Source organism: Balaenoptera musculus, chromosome 18, assembly GCF_009873245.2.
Source record: "Balaenoptera musculus isolate JJ_BM4_2016_0621 chromosome 18, mBalMus1.pri.v3, whole genome shotgun sequence".
Classification (NCBI taxonomy): domain Eukaryota; kingdom Metazoa; phylum Chordata; class Mammalia; order Artiodactyla; family Balaenopteridae; genus Balaenoptera; species Balaenoptera musculus.
Genome location: NC_045802.1, coordinates 8092902 through 8116818, shown reverse-complemented (window position 1 = coordinate 8116818; position 23917 = coordinate 8092902). Strand labels below are relative to the sequence as shown.

Sequence of the window (23917 nt, the reverse complement as noted above, 5' to 3'; positions counted from 1 at the left end):
TATTTCATGGTTCTTACAGCCCACTGGTCATATTATGCAATACTACATGGAAGTCATTTAGAGATGAAATTCAAGAGACTGACAGAAGAAAGATTTTTTTAAAAAAGAAAAAAAAAACTGGACACTGTGCATTACTGGAAGCAGGAGAGAAACTGAGAAACAAGGGCCCCCTCTCCGGTTTTAGCAAAGCCCCTGGCGGGCGTGGCTGCCTCGTTCGGGTGGGCAGGGTGGCAGGTGTCCTAGCTCACTTCTACCGGTCCTGCTCCCCACTGAGCGTGAACTGATCATCACACACCTTTTCAGGTGGACTTGGTATTTTAAAAAATTCTTCACGGCTAAAAAAGGAACTTTTGAAGTACAGATGAGGTCCATGTCAGGCAGGCAGCCAGCAGGTAGGGAGGAGAATGTGTGAGCAGCAGAGCTTTCCAGGAAACCTTCAGGTTACGATGCACCACTGTGCTTACGCTCTCAAATGCGGCTTCCCTAATCTACGCTCTTTTGTGTCTATTTGTTTATACCTCTGGCCCCTATGCTTCTTTGTCGTGTGTCTTGCAAAGGGCCTTGAGAATATCCATGAGCTGCTCAGAAGGATGCCAGCAACTATGGCTGCTGTAAGGATGAGAAAAAAAGATTTCATAGGAAAATAAAATCTATAAATACTTTTTTTTAAGTGGAGACAAAGGTTGATGTTAAGAAAGGCTAGTTTTCCCATGTTTTAAGAACTTCTGTCACTTACAAATGCCTTGTAAAGTCCTTCTACTGTTTCTTCTAATTTAGAGCTTTTCAGGTCATACACACCAAATGCTAGCTTCCCTCAATGATATTAATCAGCGTGCCTCGAAAAAAGTTTTTCCGTGGCCGACTTTGGATTAAATATTTTTTATGCACGAAGTAAATTTCAGTGTTTCTCACGCCCGTGACGCGTGAGCATCATGCGTCTCTAGGAGCTCGCTCTGTCAAACATCTCTCTCAATTAGTAATCGTGAACTCTTTTCTCAAGAGCAACATTCACATCTAGGACACTGCTGCTGTAGCGTCTCATTTTTCCTGTCTGTGAGAGGTATAGCAAGGGCCGTCTTTTCCATCTGTGCTTATGCATCTTACACCCAGCTAATAAAGCTGACGCTGAAAGAGAAAACAAATCTGATGTATGAAAAAAAATCTCTTACAAGTGCGGTGCTCAGAGTCTACAAGTTGACTGATCAGGTTTGTATCTGCCTAAAGGTCAAGGGCTCTGATAATGGTGACAGTTTCTAAGAGGCCAGAAAGTGTTTGAAAACTACCCTATTTTTGACACAGAAGTTAAACATTCTAGGCTCCTAGTTTGGAATCAGTATTCAGGAAGTCATCTAATAAATACCTCTGCAGGGGAAAGCAAGGAAGGGTGTGGACACCTAGTAAATCACCATTCGGTCATGGAGAGACAAAGATCTCTAAGGGAAATCGCAGCCTTTGCTTGGTAAAAAGCTCCCTAAAAGCTCAAAGCCCCCTCTAGCAAATGCGTGAAGAAATGAGAAGTATTTCCCTTCTTCCTGCATATTGTAAAATTATCAATTAAACCATAAACCCTCAATTTCTGAGGTTAAAATAACTAGGATTTAACATCTCATCTGGGTTTCTTTTCCTAGTAACATTAACCGTTTCCGTATTTGCAAGATCATACTAAAGCTGAAGAAGCATAAACTGAGCCTGACAACTATTACATAACTTCATATTTGGTAAAAACTGGAAATGTGGCTAAAGCAGGCAGATCTCCAAGTTCAATCCAAGGGAATTGGCTACCGAACCAGGAAAAGAACTTCATTTAACAATCTGTTACCATTTCAGGCAACCTGAGGCACAGAAATGAATAGAAACAGTATGGAAATGTTCAAGTGCAATCAAAATTGTATTAATACATTTTAGTGTTTTATCATTCTCACTCAATTTCTCTCTCTCTATATACACACACACACACATATCTGTATTATGACCCTTCCCCCAAACACATCAATGTGGTATTCTCAGAACAGTGAAAGTTAGCCACCTCAGAAACTCTACTGCTGACACAAGTTTCTTAAAAAGTTCACACACCTATTATATGTCCCAACCATTCTGCTCCTCAGTATTTCGCCGAGATAAATGAAAGCAGATGACTATACAAACACATGTACACAAAGGTTCACAGCAGCCTTAAGTATAATCCAGAACTATGAACAGTGACAGCGCTTGTATCTAAGCTAACACCCATTTTCCAATTTTATCGACTGACCCAATAACATTCTTTATAGCAATTTTTCCCTCCAATACAGGATGGAGCCCAGGATCCTGTACTGCATTTATTTATTATTCACTTTATTGTCCTTTAATCTGGAACAGTTCTCAGCTTTTTGTCTTTCATGACATTGGTATTTTAAAATAATAAATGCCCACACACCCCCCTTTTTAATAGATTGATCATCTTGGGTTCGTCTGATGTTTCCTCATAATAAAGCAAGGTTACGCATTCCCAGGTGCAGTATTATATAAGTGATGTTGTCTGGCATGTGGTGTCCACCTGTCCTCCAATGGGAGCATCTATTTTGATCACATGGCGCTGCCTGTGTCTCCCCTGGACACTTACAATTTTCCCTTTGCTAACAATTTTCCCTTTGCTATTTCTCAGTCTCCAGGCAGACACTTTAACAACCAGCAAATATCCTGGTCCTCATCAAAATTCACCCCGGGTTTAGCATCCGTTAATGATTCTTGCCTGAATCCATCTTTACTATGATGGTTACAAAGAGATGACTTTTCCAGCTCCATCATCACTCCACATTTATCAGTCAGAACTCCTCGTTATCCTGCTAGCTAGAGCCCGCCTGTTACGGACTGAATTATGCCCCCAACCAAAATATTCATATATTGAAGCCTTAATCTGGGATCTGACTGTATTTGGAGATGGGGTCTATAAGGAGGTAATTAAGGTTAAATGAGGTCATAACGGGACCCTGCTGTGACAGATTTAGTGTCTTTATAAGAAGATACACCAGAGAGCGCTCTCTCCATGGCACACAAAGAAGAGGTCACGTGAGCACACACCAGGAGAAGATGCCTCAGAAACCTCCCATGCCAGCACCTTGATCTTGGACTTCTCCAGCCTCCAAAACTGTGAGAAATAAATTTGTGTTGTTTAAGCCACCCAGTCTGTGATATTTTGTTATGGTGCCTGATCTGCCTCATTTACTTACTTATCTATTTCTTTCTTTATTATAAGCACGAACTCCCTGATTCCTAATTTTAATGGTTGATAATCCATTATCGTCCTTAATCACACTGATGCTCTTGTCCCAGATTCTGCCAAAGAGAACCTTTCCAAGCTCACTTCTGTGTCCTCTGGACATGCACTTTTTTTTCTAAGCACTTCCTTACTCTCTGGTATAAAAAAGAATGAATGTTCCAAATATCTTCTTGTATCTTCCTTGCCTCAGCCTTAAAATCAGTGATTTCTCTGAGACTGGTTCCTTTTAGTAGAAAAGTAGCAATATTAGTTCTGATCATTAGTTGCTCAGGGCTACTGGGGTATCTTTGCTTCTGGTCTTCTTTGGTGGGAAGAACTAGGAAGATGTATGTGTGTGTGCGTACACACACACACACACTTTAGAAATCATGAGTCTCACAGAAATTATGAATTCTTGCAGATTTCTCCACTCCCAATCTTCCAGCCCTACCTTAGGCCTCTTCCTTGACCTGGCCCGTCCCATCTCCTCCCACAGTGAGCACCACGGTTCCCAACCAACGCTGTTACCACTTACTCACCTACTCAGCCCTACAGTGTACCTAAAATACCTTCAGAGCTGCTTCACCCACACGGCGACTGAAAACTCAGGAGTTGTCTGACATCCCCCCCTCCTCCCACCCCTGACTGAAGGTGTGTCTCTAAATCCTGTCTTCAACAGTATTTGCATTAGTTATACTTTCCCTTTAGTGTGATTATGTTTTCATTTGAAATGCAGTTGGGTTCATTTGTTTCAGCTTTCTCCTCATCCGTGTTGATTTTTCTCGTCCTTACAGATTTATTTTATTTTTCAATAGGTAAAATATTAGCATGCTTCCCAAAGTCAAAACTAAACTAAGAGATCAACTCAGCAAAGGGTCACACACACCCCCCACTCCAACTACCCGATCCTCCCATCCACCCCTGTTTGGAAACTACTTCATGGTTTTCTGGCTTATCTGTCCATTTGTCTTTTGTACAGGTACGTCTACCTGGGTATGTTTTATTTCCCCTTCTTTCTTCCGTACAGGGTAGCAAACTAAATACATTCTTGTGCACTTGACTTTTTCCATGTAATGGTTATCTTCTGGAAATCACTCAATACAATCTGATTTCTTTTTTTTTTTTTAAAGGAACCAAAATTTTGGTTCATTAGTTTGATCCTCTGCTTTTTTTGACCTCTACCTCATTATTTCTGCATTTATCTTCATTATTATTTTCTTCCTTGTTTTTGGGGGGTTGACTTTGTGATTCTTTTCCTAACTTGTTGAGTTGGGAATTGAATTTTTTATCTTTATTGTTCCCATTGGCTTGGCAAACCTTATCCATCCCTTTATTGTTAGACTTTTTGAATGATTATGTATCTTTCATATAAAGCATAGAGTTGGGGTTTATTTTATGAGCCAATGTGAAAAGTTTGTTCTTTTATTAGGGGAGTTAAACCCACTCACATTTTGTGATATGACTGATGTTTGATTTCAACACCAAAATTATTTTAGGTTTGAATTATTATACATATTATACTATATGTACTGTGTTTCTTTATCTACTAACATTCTGGATATTAGAAAGTTTTCTTTCCTGGTATTTATCTTCTATTTAACTTTTCATGTCTTACCATGCTTTTTTTCTTACTTGGTCTGTCAGTTTTACATCAGTATCCTTTGAATTCCATCCATTACCTGTACAATAGGCCATGATCTTATCCTATTGTCCCTTTTCCTTCCTTTTTTTTTTAAGTTGCAAACTTTCTACTTTGTCAGAACATATAACATTTACACACTGTTATTTACCCATGTCCCCACCCCTGCTGTGATTTTAGTTCCACAGTTAAATACATGAAATGCTCACCATCAGTCGTTTTACCCAGATTTCATCTTAGTTGCATGAACTTCTTTCCCTAATACCAATATATTCCTTAGGAAGGGCATGTGTGTACACTATTCCCTGAGTTTATGTACACTGAGAACCTTTTCTGTAGCCTCAATACCGAAGGACATCTTAACTGCGTATAAAATCTGTGAGTCACAATTTCTTTGTTGAAAATGTTTCTCCACTGTTACCATATTTCTTATGTTATTTTGAGAAGTCTGAGACCAGTCTATAATCTTCTTGGTCTTTAGATTATTTCATCATTTTGCCTAGAGACTCAGAGGACTTTATGATCAAAATCTAACAGTTTTACTAGGATATGTGAAGAAGCTGATGATCCCAGGTCAGTTTTCCCTGGGACCTACTAGGCCCTTTCAAGATATAAATTAAGGTCTTCTTTTATTTCTGGTAATTTACATATTATTTCTGTTCTTTTGATTTTCGTCCATCAGAGACTCCAATTGTACATGTGTTAGATTTCATTGCTTCCTCCATTTCAAACACAGACATTGTGAATTTTACTTTGTTGGGTGCTAGATGTTTTGTGTTTCTATAAATATTCTTGAGCTTTGTTCTTGGATGCAGGCCAGTTACTTAGAAACAGTTTGGTCTTTGGGGGTCTTGCTTTAGTATTTGTTAGGCATGACCAAAGCACTGCTTAGTCTAGGGTTAGCTATTTCCCACTATTAAAGCAAGACCCTTCTACAAACTCTACCCAATGCCTGTGAATCAAGGGTTTTCCAGTCTGGCTGGTGGGAAGAGGTACCATACTCAGCCCTCTGAGAGTGTTGGGCACCACTCCCTCTAATCACTCTGGTTGGTTCTTTCTCCAGCCTCCAGGAGTTTCCTCGTACATATGCACTGACTAAACTCTACTGCCTACTTACGGGGCGCCTCCGCAGATGTGCAGTGTTCTCTTCCTGTGCAGCTCTCTCCTTTCCGGTGCTCTGTCCTGCAAACTCTAACGGCCTTGGTCTCCCCAGACTCTCAGCATCATCACTTCAACTCAGGGGCTCAGCTGGATTCCACCTGGGTTCCCCTCCCTGGGCAGCGACGTGGAAGCTCTCCACGACAGTCAGCTGGGGCAGTCACAGGACTCACCTCATTTGCTTCATGTGTCTCATGGATGACTGTCGTTTGTTGCCTAATATCAGTGTCTTAAAAACACTTATTTCATATGTTGTGTCCTTTTTGGGGGGTTGTTTCAGATGGGAGGGTAAATCCAGTCCCTGTTACTCCATCTTGGCCAGCAGCAGAAGTACCCATCACAGTTTCTGACTATGAATATATGTAGAATTTAAAGCCACCCTAGGACAGGAATGACTCCTTACCTTATTAATGTGTCATCATCCACAATGACTAACCATGCTATTTTGTCATAGCTGTGATTCAGAAATCTTTCCAAGATGGCAAATGTCTTTCCACAATGACCTAGGAAAGGTGAGAAGAAAACTTACAATGCATTATTTTCCTTAAAATATATATAATTCATTTGGAAACATTATTTTAGTTTTAAAGTGTTGTAAGTAAAAGTGTAAACACTGACATGCACCTTAAGAATTTGAAATTTTAAAAATTATCCTTTTCGAATTTCCATAGACATAGTGAACCAGGAAGAACATTAGAGATCATGAAGTCAAAGTCATTCATTTCGCACATAAGGGACTGAAGACCTAGAGAGGTGAGGGGAATTACACAAGGTCAAGTACAGGTAGGACTAGTATCTTCATGCCAGACATACAAGAAAGTTGTACGCCTCGAAGAAATTACAGGAGCCTGGCATCTTTCCTCAGATCTACTTATTCTGAAGGGAAATATTAGAACCTCAAGCATCACAACCTTTGGGAAACAATGGTGCAAAAGTACAGTATTACACCTTCAATTATTTATTTTGTAAATATTTGCTATAAGGTTTCTAATATGCCAGACATGGTGGCCAGTTCTCGGATGTGCACTAAAGATACAATACTGAGTAAGACAGAGGCACAGTCCCTTAGATGCCAACAGATATCGAAGCTTTAATGGAAAATGCTGGGGCCAGGGTAGCAGTGAAATGCTTGGGAAGAGAACTCAAGACGATAAAAAAGAATAAGCCCCTCTTTTCAACAAAGTATTTGGTGACAAAATAGAGAACAAACCACTTTATTTAACCTTTATTTTCCTTATTCTTGATCTCTTTATTTTTAACCATTATAGTATGTATTTTTGAAAGCCACCTCAAATTCCTTTTGGATAAAGTAGAATATAAATATGAGCAATAATAAGGTCAGACTAGAAATAAATTAAGAAATCAAGTAAGGAATGCATCAACAAATAAATGATTATTATAGTCAAAGTCTAAAAAGCAAGATAAGCAGAAACAAAAAAAGAAAAAGAAAATTCAAACAAAAATCATTTTTCCAAAACAGACTTAGTGATATGTTTACTAACCTTGTCAGAATAATCGATAACTACAGGAATGACATATCTGATCTACACTGTACTTTTATCAATCAAGGCATTATGAGCAACGCTACCATAAAATAATCAAGATAAATTACTCTATAGAACAAGATAATCAACTTACTCTTTTTTTTTTTTCATAAAAGGGTTTGGAGAAACCAGAAAACTAAAGAAAAAACATGGCAGGAACACTGGATAAAAATTAAGATGAACAAAGAGCATCTGCAGGTGAGGTGGCCGAATTTCTACTTCCATTTTTTTGAAATAAAAAATGTTTTGAATTAGAAAGCCTGCAATCTGAAGAGAAAAGCAGGCATACTTCCAACAATTTACTAATTAAAATATTAATATATATGGATACATATATGAGCTTATACTACATATAGCCCATGTAGAATGTGGTTAAGTGCTACTCAGAAGTACAAGCAAAATGCGTCCTAGACCATAACAGACCATAAGCTTCAGGAGGATGGAAACTGTCAGCTTCATTCCTGCTTCCCTTAGTATCTACCAATGGCTGGCGTGCAGCAGTTGGGTAACAGTCCTGTCTGGATAAATAGCTAAAATTAAATGAGATGCTTTGTATGGGAAGATGATAAATTAACTCTGGACACCCCATTATGGCCACTATGAAGGTGAACTATGAAGGTACAAAGAAATCTGTTATTAAACTCTATCATAACTGTCATATACATAATTGTCACGTGCGTCAATCATATCAGTATGACCGACTGAAAACTTGTAACCTTTGTTAGCACTAAAAGCAGCACTTAAACTGCAAGAATCCGTCCACATCCATGGGTAAAGATGTGAGGGAAGGAAAGAAAGAAACTTACACGTGGCAAAAATTATTTATAAAATATTTCATTTTTATCCTAATTTACTATAATTACAGAGTGGACATTTTGCTTTTTTTTTTTTTTTTTGGTGGTGGGATGGTGGGTCGCTGCACGGCTTGCCGGATCTTAGTTCCCCAGCTAGGGATTGAACCCGGGCCATGGCAGTGAAAGCGCAGAGTCCTAACCGCTGGACCGCCAGGGAATTCCCCCAGAATGGACATTTTGAATAAGAGTCGTCAGAACTAAGGACTCACCTCTCTCTGTATTAGGAATTCCCAGATCCACCGTTGGAATGGAACTGTCTGCGTAATCGCTGTAGTATTCGATGTGACCTGCCTGCCCCGCCCAAGTCTGCTTTACGATGGGGACTGAAAAAATGAGAGAGGGGACCGTCACTGGCACAGACATCTAGGAAGCCTGGAATCTCAAAGCGGCAGGATAACCACCTATAAAGGAAGGGAAGCATTACTTGTTCTTCTTCAGGTGTCTCAAGACTAAGCTTGCTTTCTACCCTGAGAAATGCCAACAGCACGGGAATAAAATCCTCTTCTTGAGGCATTTTCACATATACTCTAGAGCCGAGCACTTCTCATTGCTGGTGATAAATACACTGCCTCCATATAAGGATAAATTTTCTAATCTGATTATACTGTTGTGTTTACATTAATTTTAATTTTAATTAATTTTTCTCTTTTCCCAATAGGCTGCTTCATTTAAAATTCACAACTGGACTTTTTAAATGCTTCTGAGGGGGGGAAATATAATTACTCCTAAGGATTGGAATATTGTATGTGGTTGTAGCTGAGATGTAAACTTGCCTCCCTCACAGTGGAGGGGGGACCTTTTCAAACTACGCATATCTCTGCCCGAAGATTCTAACAGGACCACCCAACCCTATAACGGGCATGACCCTACCCCTGAGAATCACTGCATATGATGGCTGATGTTACTGAGCTGCACTTTCGGAAAATGTGGAAAAATAAGATGGAGAACGTTGCAGATTCTAAAACTCTGTCATGAACAGATAAATTATTTTAACACAGTGAACACGAAGAGCAGAAAACTCTCCTGGTTTTCTGCATTTTAGGGCGAGATGCTCAAAGGTAGCCGTGTCTCCACACCTGACATACAGAAATCTGCTTGATCACTGTTTGATATTAATTCACTTGACCAACTATCCCAGTAATTATTTTCTTCTGTACTTTTTTTAAGTTACTATCTGCATCTCTAAATTTTAAGAAGGGGTTTCCGTTGTTATTTTAATAGAAAAGATCATCATATCTAGATTTTATATTCTGTTGATTTAAGAATCTCAACTCTGATGAACCAAATCTTCAGTTAATATTTTGAGACTTGATCAGATCATTTATCTTTCCCTTTTTCCCAATCTAAATAAAAATAAGTGATATGCAAAAACTGCCCATGCAATGCCAAATTTAAGTGTCTAGCTATGTCAGTCAGCAAACTGGGAGAGAAACTCAGACAGCCCTTACATAGAAAATACAAAAGTGTACCATTTTATAGTACCATTATTGACCAGCTTTTAAAAAAGAAAAAGACCGATGAGTTCTGGACATTTGCTATAGTCATCTCCAAATTGCGTATTTTAAGCCACTAAGTATTATTTTTATACATTAAAATGCAATTTTTCTGCAATCATAAAAAGGCAGATATAAAGATTTCTCCATACCAGAATGGACAAAGATGCAGTAAATAATACATAAGGTCGCTGAGGGGAAAAAAAAGAAAAAAGAAAAGAAACCCTTACCCTGTCCAAATTCCAGCACAACAAAAATCAACCTTGGCCCTGCAGTGGCAGCTTGCTTTGCATATAATAAGCAGGACTTACCCAGACAAGGCTCCCCGCAGCCTGCAGCCGCTAGCGGTCGCACTCTTGGGTAAAATGTCCTCCACTGCGTAACAGGAAGAAGCTGTGAGGAAAGGCCAAGAATTTCCCTGGGTCCCAGCAACGGGGTCCTGCAAATTCTGCTTGCACTTTCCTCAGCCTTTAGCCTTCAGATTCTCTTTGCTCTAAGAGCTTTAATAAACAGCACAGGCATTTCTTCTCAGTTCTCTAATTTGAATGAAGTTAAAATCAAAATCAAGTGTGAGTTAGCTCTTCACTACACCTAACTACTTGCTTCCAGTTTTCATTTGAAACAGATGAAACAGAAACGTCACTAAAGTTAAGAATTACTGTTAGACTCAGTGCCCAACACCCCGCACAGGGCCGGGGACATAGTAGGTGCTCAATAAATAGCAGACTGAGGACTGGGTTTTGTCAGAATTCCAACAAAAGGCCAAGGGCTCTTTTTGGAACTAGTTTAAAGGAAGGTTTTATTCTTATCAACGATTCATCCTTTGGTACAAGACTGGTACCACCATTACCAATCATTTGAAAATAGACAAACCATTTCAACACAGTAACGTGTTCTGAGACTCTAACACCAAAAGCATCCAGCAGTGTATCATCTGTCCCCTTATCACTGTAACACCTGTGCATTTGTAGAGTAAGGCTAAGTCGCCTACAACAGCAGGTGAAGACTATTTGCAACCAGAGTTGATTCACAATTACTTAAAACTTTAAAAATATTGGTCTATTTTATTGTCACTGTTTGAATCCTAAATTGAATTCATTCTATTATTTATAATATATTTCATATTGTATCGAGGCACTAGATTCCTAAAGATATTAAACTTGGAGAAAATACTTCAATATAGTTATGTGATCTACTATCTCATTTTCAATACAGAGAAGCATACTTTCTCCCACATAATAAAACAATAGTGAATGCCTCTTTCCAGAATGTTTGCCACAAGATAATTTAAAATTGGGGCAAAGTAAAAACTGTACTATTTAAAAAAACCCTCTGCCCAGATGGCGTAAGTCTTCCACGTGGCTTTAAAGCCTGGAAGCAGGAGATGCATCTCCCTACGAGGCCCAGAACACACTTCTACTCCCAGTGAACTGACGTGCAAAAGTGACTACAAGTGAAAATGAACTGACGCTTGAGCCCTGTACAAAATCTACCACACAATCAATTGTGCGTGATCATTTTGATTTAAGGAGTCTGCTGTTTTCAATTAACAAACGGACCTTTTGTCTCAGTAGGACCACAAAGTAAAGCCCTGGCTTCTCTTCTCTTCTCAGGGAGAGACTTAGCGACAGCACCCAGCGCGTGCTCTGATTCCCGGGTTTAGAGATGAGGCGTCTGGAAGACGGAAGAGCCCCCCTCCTGGCTGACCTAACACAGCAGTTCAGGGCAGTCTGGCCCGTCTTCATCTGCGCAGCAGCCAGGGGAGAACCAAAGTCCCCTTAATAATTCATGCACTCACTTCATCTAACACGGGGTGTGGCCTGCAGGCTGGCTGCATTTTCATTCAAACCCTCGTGTTTTCAATGCGCAGACTGCGCCACGGTACCTACCAGAGGGAACACGGCTACCACGCCCTCTTCAGAGTAAGTGTGTTCAGACCTAGAGGGAAGATCACTACAGTGAAGAGAGCAAGCAGGGTTTTTTTATTCTGAAAGGAGTAAAAGTGTTTATGTTTAGGAGCTCAGGAAGCTGTGAAAAGGAACTAAAGGCTGAGCAAATGGCAATTTAACCTCTTCAATGAGGGAGACACCTCACGACCCACCGCGAACAGAAACAGTGGCTGCCACGAGGTGTTTGAGACCCGCGTGGGAACCGCGTGGCAGAAGGACACGGAGAAAATCCGTAACATTCACTGACAGCTCACGTCACACGCGGAAGAACACATAACCCAAGAGGAAGTGATCGGGCGGAACGTTCAACTCCAGAGATCTTTTCCTTGCTTAAGCATAGCCGCACATGCTGCGGCAGTTCATCACTTTACGTAATACCTGCCAAGTGTCCTTAAAACCCTACCAACTGCTTGCATGTCAGCCAGCACTGGTGTTCCAATGCTGTCAATATGTACTTCTTTCTTAAGCCAAAAGATAGAGTATATTTTTGCTGTGTCCTAAGTTGCTTTATTTCATCTAAATCAGAATCAAGATACAAGCAGTTATCTAAACACTTGTTTCACTGTTGGGCAAAAAAAAAAAAAAATTACAAGATGTAAAATCATTTTTTCTAATTTTGGAACTTGGCTTTATTATCAATTTTTCCAAAAGAGTATGAAAAATGAGTTCAATGTATATGTTCCCTTGCCTTGACTACAGCCTTAAACAGAATGTTCCATCCCTCACCCTCGTCCCTGGAGGAGCCAGGAGTAGGGGCCGTGGCTAGGGTCCACCTACGCTCGGAACCCAGGGCAGCGCACACACAGTGAGAGCCTGCCTCCGGAGAAGTCACTGACTGTGTAGCCGGCTCTCAACTGCTCACAGATAAATACAGTCTTGTCTGTGTTCATTTTTTCCTTCACTGTCATTTGGTTTTTGTAACTTCAAGTGTTTCTACCAGAGCGCATACAGAAAGGAAAAAGAAAACAAAACCCCCCAGTTCGTGTATTCTGCTTGACTAGAGCAGTTAATATGCGAGGACAAGATGGGAGTCTGAATTCCCAGCTCAATGTATATTTTAAATCATCTGAGGGTTTGAATTCCTGGCGATCCCCTCCTGCCACGGCTTCTGGCCACGTCAAAACTGACCCTGAGCGCAGCAGAGCATCAACACAGCTATGAAGTACTATTTATCAAGCATGAGATTTACAATACATCCACAGAGAGTGCAGCACAGCTCTCTGTGGCAGAAAGAACTGGGGATTTGGAGCCAGAAACCCTGAGCCCCAGCTCCCCTGGCTCAGTCTACAAGATGCCGGGCTATTTGTGTCTCAACCCATAGGCAGCTTTCTCTATGATATCAAGCGAATAAAAATAATGACCACATCGCAAGGAACTATCAACATGAAATCAGATGATAGGATACATGTGAAAAACACACCAGAAAATGTAAAAAAAGATTAGCAGTCAGAAGCAGCTACTATGGCGTTGTCACTGAAACTAAAACGATTACTGGATAATTCTCTGGGCCAACTGGTGACTGGACTAGATTTCCTAAACGAGGAGCAGAGCCCACTGCCCTGGGCAGGTTTCACTTCCGTCAAGCAAAATGGACATCAGAGCCCCTAAAATCCTGCTGCCTAGACTATCTTTTCAAACAAACAGGTCCAAGTTTAAAAATGGCTTGTCACAGCAACTCGGCTGTGACATCCTCAAAATACCTCTTAGGTCTTCAGGCTGCAGTGATCCCAGATCCAAATTAAGAGCAGTAAAATCAGTGCATCTGGTTTTGGGAGGCTTGGTTTTAATGCTCCTAACAGGCTTCGAAGATTTTATCATTTTTAAAGAACTTTGACTCAAAATTCAAATATAAAAGCATTTGATAGATATCTGAAAGGATTATCACAACCTTATGCAAAGTTAAGAAAGCAATAAACTAGATTATTATAAATGACTACATTAAAATTAGCAAACTTTTTTTTCATTTCTGTAGAACACGAAAACTACAACAGGGACGGTCCCTAATTTTACTGCTTAACTGTCAACTTGAAAAATGTGTTTCTAAAGAGAAAATACTACCACCCCCATTCCTAACATTGATATTGTACTCCAAATGCAGCTTCAAGAACAAATAAATCAATCTGAGCACTTCTGTTTGCTGTTTTTAAAAAAAAAAAAAAAAAAGCAGCTAGTTCATTTCCCTTAACCCTTTTTTTTAAAACATCTTTATTGGAGTATAATTGCTTTACAATGGTGTGTTAGTTTCTGCTATATAACAAAGTGAATCAGCTATACCTATACATATATCCCCATATCCCCTCCCTCTTGCGTCTCCCTCCCACCCTCCCTATCCCACCCGTCTAGGTGGACACAAAGCACCGAGCTGATCTCCCTGTGCTATGCAGCTGCTTCCCACTAGCTATTTTACATTTGGTAGTGTATATATGTCCGTGCCACTCTCTCACTTCGTCCCAGCTTACCTTCCCCCTCCCCGTGTCCTCAAGTCCATTCTCTACATCTGTGTCTTTATTCCTGTCCTGCCCCTAGGTTCTTCAGAACCTTTTTTTTTTTTTTAGGTTCCATATGTATGTGTTAGCATACGGTATTTGTTTTTCTCTTTCTGACTTCACTCTGTATGACAGTCTCTAGGTCCATCCACCTCACTACAAATAACTCAATTTCGTTTCTTTTTATGGCTGAGTAATATTCCATTGTATATATGTGCCACATCTTCTTTATCCATTCGTCTGTTGATGGACACTTAGGTTGCATCCATGTCCTGGCTATCGTAAATAGTGCTGCAATGAACATTTGGTACATGACTCTTATTAAATTATGGTTTTCTCAGGGAATATTCCCAGTAGTGGGATTGCTGGGTCATATGGTAGTTCTGTTTTTAGTTTTTTAAGGAACCTCCATACTGTTCTCCATAGTGGCTGTATCAATTTACATTCCCACCAACAGTGCAAGAGGGTTCCCTTTTCTCCACACCCTCTCCAGCATTTATTGTTTGTAGATTTTTTGATGATGCCCATTCTGACTGGTTTGAGGTGATACCTCATTGTAGTTTTGATTTGCATTTCTCTAATGATTAGTGATGTTGAACATCCTTTCATGTGTTTGTTGGCAATCTGTGTGTCTTCTCTGGAGAAATGTCTGTTTAGGCCTTCTGCCCATTTTTGGATTGGGTTGTTTTTTTGGTATTGAGCTGCATGAACTGCTTGTAAACTGTAGAGATTAATCCTTTGTCAGCTGCTTCATTTGCAAATATTTTCTCCCATTCTGAGGGTTGTCTTTTCATCTCGTTTATGGTTTCCTTTGCTGTGCAAAAAGCTTTTAAAAGTTTCATTAGGTCCCAATTGTTTATTTTTGTTTTTATTTCCATTTCTCTAGGAGGTGGGTCAAAAAGGATCTTGATGTGATTGATGTCATAGAGTGTTCTGCCTATGTTTTTCTCTTAAGAGTTTTCTAGTGTCTGGCCTTACATTTAGGTCTTTAATCCATTTTGAGTTTATTTTTGTGTATGGTGTTAGGGAGTGTTCTAATTTCATTCTTTTACATGTTGCTCTCCAGTTATCCCAACACCACTTACTGAAGAGGCTGTCTTTTCTCCATTGTATATGCTTGTCTCCTTTATCAAAGATAAGGTGACCATATGTGCATGGGTTTATCTCTGGGCTTTCTATCCTGTTCCATTGATCTATATTTCTGTTTTTGTGCCAGTACCATACTGTCTTGATTACTGTAGCTTTGTAGTATAGTCTGAAGTCCAGGAACCTGATTCCTGCAGCTCCGTTTTTCTTTCTCAAGATTGCTTTGGCTATGCAGGGTCTTTTGTGTTTCCATACAATTGGTGAAATTTTTTGTTCTAGTTCTGTGAAAAATGCCATTGGTAGTTTGATAGGGATTGCACTAAATCTGTAGATTGCTTTGGGTAGTATAGTCATTTTCACAATGTTGATTCTTCCAATCCAAGAACATGGTATATCTCTCCATCTGTCTGTATCGTCTTTAATTTCTTTCATCAGTGTCTTACAGTTTTCTGCATACAGGTCTTTTGTCTCCCTAGGTAGGTTTATTCCTAGGTATTTTATTCTTTTTGTTGCAATGGTAAATGGGAGTGTTTCCTTAATTTCTCTTTCAGATTTTTCATCATTAGTGTATAGGAATGCAAGAGATTTCTGTGCATTAATTTTGTATCCTGCTACTTTACCAAATTCATTGATTAGCTCTAGTAGTTTTCTGGTAGCATCTTTAGGATTCTCTACGTATAGTATCATGTCATCTGCAAACAGTGACAGTTTTACTTCTTCTTTTCTGATTTGGATTCCTTTAACTTCTTTTTCTTCTCTAATTGCTGTGGCTAAAACTTCCAAAACTATGTTGAATAATAGTGGTGAGAGGGGGCAACCTGTCTTGTTCCTGATCTTAGTGGAAACGGTTTCAGTTTTTCACGATTGAGAATGATGTTGGCTGTGGGCTTGTCATATATGGCCTTAATTATGTTGAGGTAAGTTCCCTCTATGCCTACTTTCTGCAGGGTTTTTATCATAAATGGGTGTTGAATTTTGTCAAAAGCTTTTTCTGCATCTACTGAGATGATCATATGGTTTTTCTCCTTCAGTTTGTTAATATGGTGTATCACATTGATTGATTTGCATATACTGAAGAATCCTTGCATTCCTGGGATAAACCCCACTTGATTGTGGTGTGTGATCCTTTTAATGTGCTGTTGGATTCTGTTTGCTAGTATTTTGTTGAGGATTTTTGCATCTATGTTCATCAGTGATATTGGCCTGTAGTTTTCTTTTTTTGTGACATCTTTGTCTGGTTTTGTTATCAGGGTGATGGTGGCCTCGTAGAATGAGTTTGGGAGTGTTCCTCCCTCTGCTATATTTTGGAAGAGTTTGAGAAGGATAGGTGTTAGCTCTTCTCTAAATGTTTGATAGAATTCGCCTGTGAAGCCATCTGGGCTTTTGTTTGTTGGAAGATTTTTAATCACAGTTTCAATTTCAGTGCTTGTGATTGGTCTGTTTATATTTTCTTTTTCTTCCTGGTTCAGTCTCAGAAGGTTGTGCTTTTCTAAGAATTTGTCCATTTCTTCCAGGTTGTCCATTTTTGGCATATAGTTGCTTGTAGTAATCTCTCATGATCCTCTGTATTTCTGCAGTGCCTTCACACTTTTTTAATGAAAGGTATTTGTCAAAAATCAGCCTACACTGCCAATGCAGGGGACACGGGTTCAATCCCTGGTCTGGGAAGATCCCACACGCTGTCGAGCAACTAAGCCATGCACCACAATTACTGAGCCTGTGCTCTAGAGCCCACGAGCCACAACTAATGAGCCTGCACGCTGCAACTACTGAGCCCACGTGCCACAACTGCTGATGCCCGCACACTCTAGGGCCCCTGTGCTGCATCTACTGAGCCCGCATGCTGCAACTACTGAAGTCCACGTGCCTAGAGCCCGTGCTCCACAAGAGAAGCCACTGCAATGAGAAGCCCACGCGCCGCAACAAAGAGTAGCCCCCCCTCACAGCAACTAGAGAAAGCCCACGCACAGCAACGAAGACCCAAAATGCAGCCAAAAATATATAAATAAATAAAAGAAACTTTATAAAAAAAAATCATCCTACAGAGCCCTTACAGATTATGAAAAAAACAAAAGAATATTAAATCTAGGTTAAATTTATGGTAAATGAAATTTTAAAGTGCTATATTGATTTTTGATAGTATTTTAGGACTCATAATGAATGCATATGTTTATGTAATGCTGATTTAATAGGACTTAGAATTTATCATGACTATTTTAGGTAACCATGAAGGTTTATAGTAAATGTACTTTTAAGATAGTGTTGACTATAACAAGATTTGAATTTATGTCAGTGTCTTAAACAACACTTTAATACCAAATTATAATATTCTTTTATTTGGAAAATATATTCTCCTTTAAAATATAATTTGTAAATATATTATCACATAAATTATATAAATGAACTCCCCACATAGCTCTAATCCCACAAAAAAAGACAGCTGGTTTAGAAATCTCTCCTCTATAAATATCACACTCTTGGTGAAATTGAGTCTGTTCCTGGAAAAACATTAAAATATGTGCTAAAATTAGAAAATGCAGAAGACTGTCTAACCTTCAATATCAGAAAAGTGCTGCTTGAAATAAGGTGAAAAAAGAGATAAATTATGTATTTATATTTAAGATAGGCTTTTAAAAAAATAGTATCATAATAATTTAGTAGAATTCTGTAATGACACCAACAATTTGAATAAAAACAACATTCATCTATCAATACACGCAGGATTTCCTTAAGAAGGAACCATTGCTTGTAAGGCACATTTTTCCTTTTCTCTATATATCTACATGTGAGCAAATACATATCCTTACTTAAAAGTTCTGATGTGTGCATTTGAAGTAAATATAAAAAGAAGGAACAGTGTTAGAAAAACATTCTTTTGGCATTCTGTTACCCTGAAATCCCCTCTCATACTCTTCACACAGCTCCGAGACTGCACTTGGACACAACAGGACATTGTTTTGCAAGATGGATTGTTAGTCACTTACTGTCTCCTAGATTGCCACAGCTGAGCTTTTCCATTTCCAATTTAAAATACTGCTCTGATCAGTCCTTAGACGGGCTGTGACCACTCACGTTGCAATACAAAATTGTCTTTTCTAATTGATCTGGTGATTGAGGTGGTATGATGAGGAATACTGATTAAACAAACTGCTTCTACTTCAATGACATATTTGTCATTGTCCCTTTTATTTTGAGGGTTGAGTTTATATCTGGTTTGTACTGTTTTTTTTAAAGGCAGTTTGGATTTTTAAAGTTCAATAAAAATGAATAACCCAAAACATACTTCTGTCACCATGAAATTTCTTGCATGTCTTTACTGCAACAAAAATATCCTTCTTCTTCACTGGATTTCCCTAAAAAAAGAAAAAAAAGAAAAATATATGCATACATGTGCACATCCACATTAGCTCTCACATGCTCTCAAGTTCAAATTCACCAATGTCAGGGACATCAGACTTGTCTCCAGGATTAAGTTTTACGGGAAAAAAGGAACTGTAGCTCCGCTGACCACAAAGCCTTTGCTCAGGCAGACCGGCACCAGGATCCCGGCTCTGCATTTCCACTGTGTCACCTGGACGAGTGTCCTCAGCTCTCTCAACTTCGTCTGCTCATTTAGGAAACTGGGATGATGACCACCCGTGCGGCTGCTTTTATTACTACTATTTATTAAGCGCATCACAGGTACCCAGTAAACGTGGGCTACCTCCCCTTGCCTTTTTCCAGCTGGTGAAGATTTTGACAAAGGGAGAGAGAAGTAGGGGGATGTTTTAGTGTAAAATAAGAGATGACTCCCTTCTGGGGGCCCAGCTTTACTTTGATGTTAAAGTATTTTTATGGCCTTTTATCGTCTACCCAAATCTAGGCAACAGCGATGTTGTCCTCTGCCAAAGGCAGGATAACTTCAAACACTTTGGAGGAGCCTGGAGCCCTGCCCTGGTTCCAACCCAAGCCGATCACTCAGATGAAGGGGCTCACGGAGGGGCTTGTGGACAATCCACACCCAGGCCGTGGGCGCTTCACGGAGGGAGCTGGGTGGGGCGGTGTGTTCTGGCCCCTTTATCACCATCTTAAGCCTGTAGTGATACTCAATCCTAATTCTGCATCATTTGGGGCTGGTTTATAGCGACATGTAACTGCAGTTTTGTCATGTCACTCAAGGCACTAGGAGGTCAACCCCTCCAGATTGTCCAGGAGAACATTAAAGAACAAGCAAGCATAGTGTCTAAAAAGACCTTTCCCCCTCAGGAACTGTGCCAACAGTACAGGTTCTCTCCCACTGTTGCAGTGTGTGTGTACATATATTCCTCTTTGAAAATGCAACGCACAGACTTCTCTATCAATGACTTGCAAATAACAGACAACAGCTGAGGTAGTGAATACATTTTTCATTATGAGGAAGGATTGTTAACCACCCAGCTGAGTCCCGGGGTCTTCAGGCCCATCCTGGGGACTGGTCCAAGGGTCTCCCCTAACAAGTAGGTTCATTCTAAAAGTTCTGGACAGTCTCAGGTGAGATCAAAGCGAGGTCACTGGCTGAGAAAGTAAAGGGGGTGGGCTCGAGGAGAAGGCTTAAGAATAACGGGAAATGTCTGAGATTGCCTTTCTAGGAAATAGAATAGGAATTCCAACAGCTACATGCTACATCTTCAACAAAAGAAATGACTCCGGGCTACACCTACGCAGCTCTCAGTGCCACTCTGCTCTCTTCTCTTGTGCACAACAGGGTAACTACAGTGCTTACCTTATGGGGCCAATATCCCTAGAAACATGATATATAGTTCTCACCTGGCACATGGCAGATGTTGGGGTTTTTTAGGATGGAAAGTGCTAGGACAACACTGTGCACGGCATGTATGTTTTCCTTTGACACGCGAGGAAGTTGTCCTTCTATTACTTACACAAAGCGGTAGAAAAGAATGAAATGTGGTGGCACAGGAAGAGTCCACACCGTCTGTACAAAACTCAGGCACAGGAGTGAGGGGCGGTCCATCACCTCTGTCCCAGATGTAGAGAGCGATCTGTCACACAGGAAACTGGCATTAATGAAAGCTCTTAACCAGCACCACAGGTCCACAAAGGTATGAAACATCTCAAGGGCACGCAGACCTTACCTTCTCTAGAGAATATTAAATTGAACCACATCAATATGTCATCATTCAACAGGATTTTTTGGGTTTTTTTTACTTACAAAAATAGTAATTCCATGTGGAGCAATCTAATCTTTTATTAACTGTAAACAATTAATTAAGAATCAGTACTCTGACCTCCAAAAAATTCCAAATTGTCATAAGCAATTTTAGGGAAGCTATTTTAGGGATTCTAAAACATCACAGAGAAAGATAAAAGGAAATATCATGACTCTGGTTTCCTGCAGGATGGTAATTACATACCCTGAAAAACCGACTGGCTGAAAATACCTAAAAATATTGGGATAAAATATTTTTAAAACTATTTTAAATGTATTGCTAACTTGGCACAAAACTGTGGAGCTTATGAGGACAAAAATGGAAAGTGAGAACCTGGGGAAAAAGGCCATTGAGGGTAGTTTTCCCCAGTAGGTATCAGCTGGGCTCTGAGGATGCCAAGGTTCTGATGCATGTTAAGAGAATAAAGCCCGTGACCCGCCCAAGGTGGGGCATGTCTAACAGCAAAGCCCCACAACTGGCACTAGATGGAGGGAAAAATCATCTCCAGATATCCTGAGACTCTGTAACCAAAAGCCAGGCCTCCCTCATTTGTCACCTACGTGTTCCAGAAGCACCTCAGAGTAATTTAAAGTGGCCCTAAGTCAGCCTGAGCCTCTAGCAGCAGGCAAAAACGAATGCAAATCCTTCCTGAGGAGCCCACAACCTTAATATACGACTCGGGGGACTGCCACAGTTCCCAAGGAGCAAAAAGTACTCAGAAAAATCACAAAAAGTAGTACAAAGAGATGAGATGATGGGCAAGAGCCAGCAGACACAGCTTGCTCAGGCCCAAAAGACTTCAGGGATTGGAATGATCAAGCACAGAATAGAAAATTACTGTTTCATATATTTTTATAAAGAAAAGAAAAACTTTAAAACATGAGCAAAATTTCTGAAAGATTGTACAAGGGAGCAAATTTGAAAAAGAAATATCTAGAACTTGTAGATGTGAAAAATATAGTGCTTAAAATGAACATTTTAATGGTGAGGATAAACAGCATATTAGGCACAGCTGAATAAAAACTAGGGAACTAAAAGATGAAGTCCTCCAAGTTATTTGAAACGTAGCCCAACAAGAAACAGAGATGGGGAATATAGAAAAGAAGTTCAGACCTGTAGCATATATCTAAAGTTCCAGGAGGAGATAACAGAGGGGATGAGAAAATAGCTGAAAAGACAATGGCTGAGAATTTTTTTTAAATGTGATTTAAAAAAAATAGGATTGCTTAACAATCCTATTATAGAAAGGCCCAATGAATGCTAAGCAGGATTAGAAAAAAAGAGTCTGCACCTAGACATATATATACCATAGTGAACTGCCGAACATCAAAGACAAAGAATAATCTTAAAAGCAGCCAGAGAAACGGCAGATTACTGACAAAGGAACCATGTAAGAGTGGTGGTTGATTTCCTAACACAACAGCAGTAACAGAAGCCAGAGCACAGGGGAACAACAGTATTGTGATGAGAGAAAATGTCTCACAACCTAGAACTGTACACACAACGCAACTATGTCTCAAGAACAAAGTTGAAATAAATTATTTTTAAAGAAAAAAAAAAAACAAAACAGAGAATTTGCCACCTCACTAAAAAGGAAATTCTGAAGGATATACTTCAGGAAGAATAAAAATGATCCCCGTTGGCAGGTCCAAGAAGCAAAACAGAATAGTGAGCACAGACACGGCAAATACAGGGTTAAGCTAATACAAATGATTTAACTGTATAAAGTAAGGACAATACCTGAGTTGCAGGGTTGAAAAAAAAGAACAAAAATACTGGACAAAAGAGCATAAAAACTGGGAGAGGGATAATCAGAGTTATGCTCAGGCCCTTAGATTTTTAGGCTATTGATTAATTAGCCACTTACTGTACATGTTAAAGTACAGTAAGTCCCCTGCATACGAACAAGTTCTGTTCCAAGAGCGAGTTCGTAAGTCCAATTTGTTTGTAAGTCCAACAAAGTTAGCCTAGGTACTCAACTAACACAATCGGCTATACAGTACTGTAACAGGTTTATAATACGTTCGCATCTTTGAAAGTTCGCAACTTGAAGGTTCGTACGTAGGGGACTTACTGTATTTAAAATAACCATTAAGAAACAGACATTGAGAATGAACTTCAAAAATAACAGAGGAGGGAAAAAAATGGAATAAAAATTTTAAAAATCTAAAAGAAAGCAAGGAAATTTTCAAAAGAAAAAAATGGGAGACAAAGGATAAAATAAAGTGTTGGTAACCATGAAAAATGTCAATGTAAATTTGCTATATGGTTTAAAGATAAAGATTGTCAAACGGAGAAAAAACAAACACGTCCTCTTTAAGAGAGACGCATCAAAAGAGGACACAAAAGAATTGAAAGAAAAAAATGAAAAACAATGATGAAGCAAACACCAAAAGAAAGCTAGTATAGAAGTGTTCCTATCAACAAAATAAATGCTAAGGCAAAGAGCATTACTAGAGATAAAGTTACCGAGAGGAGGTAACAATTCTAAACTTGTATGCATCTAATTAACATAGCCTCAGAGTATAAATAGCAAGAGTTGGCAGTTCCACAAAGAGACACTGTCACCACTATCATGGAAGATTTTCACATTCCTCCCTTAGTAAACGACAGATCAAGCAGACAAAACGAAAGTAGGAGAAGGGAGAGAGGGAGGAAATAAAATATGTGAAAAGCACAATAGATTAACTGATTAATCTATGTCTTCTTTAATAGACATAAAGAGAATATTATACCTCCCCCAAAATTAGAGCACATACATCCTTTTCTCCATTTATGAAAAGTAAACATGAACTAGGCCATAAAGCAAGCCTAAAAATATTTCAAATGACTGTTATATAGACCAATCATACTAAGTTAGAAATCAATAACAAAACACAATAACAACCCACAAATACACTGAGTCACAATGAAAAATGTATTTTTTAAAGTCGGTCACAGTCAAAAAACAGTTTAAAAGCTTCTGCCCTAGAGAAACTCTTGTAGATGATCATCATGACACATGTCAAAAATATTCATAGAAGTGGTGACTGCAATAGCAAAAACCAGTAGCAACCCAGAGGCCGACTACCAGCAGACTGGGCAAATACCCTGTGGTATGGTCCTGGGAGAGACAGTTATACAAAGTGACAATAGTTCATTAAAGCCACACGTATCAACACGGATGACTTGCAAATTAGAACATTATTCAGGGTACAGTTCTGTTTATATAAAGGCCAGAAGGATGCAAAACTACATATTATTCAGAGATACATTCATATGTTATAAAACATGAAGAAAAGGGG

General features: G+C 39.4%; 1 protein-coding gene across 8 annotated transcripts in view; it reads right to left on the bottom strand.

Annotated features, from left to right (window-relative positions):
• B3GLCT (beta 3-glucosyltransferase) overlaps positions 1–23917 on the bottom strand; it is a 115165-nt gene that overhangs the window by 27198 nt on the left and 64050 nt on the right. For 7 of the 8 annotated variants that reach the window (XM_036831874.1, XM_036831875.1, XM_036831873.1 and 4 more), the window contains exons 9-12: positions 20346–20465; positions 18731–18800; positions 8643–8756; positions 6439–6538 (exon numbers count right to left, since the gene is read on the bottom strand). In XM_036831874.1, coding sequence (XP_036687769.1) covers positions 6439–6538; positions 8643–8756; positions 18731–18800; positions 20346–20465 — 404 coding nt within the window. The remainder of the gene's footprint in view (positions 1–6438; positions 6539–8642; positions 8757–18730; positions 18801–20345; positions 20466–23917) is intronic. The other variant, XM_036831877.1, reaches the window with a different exon arrangement.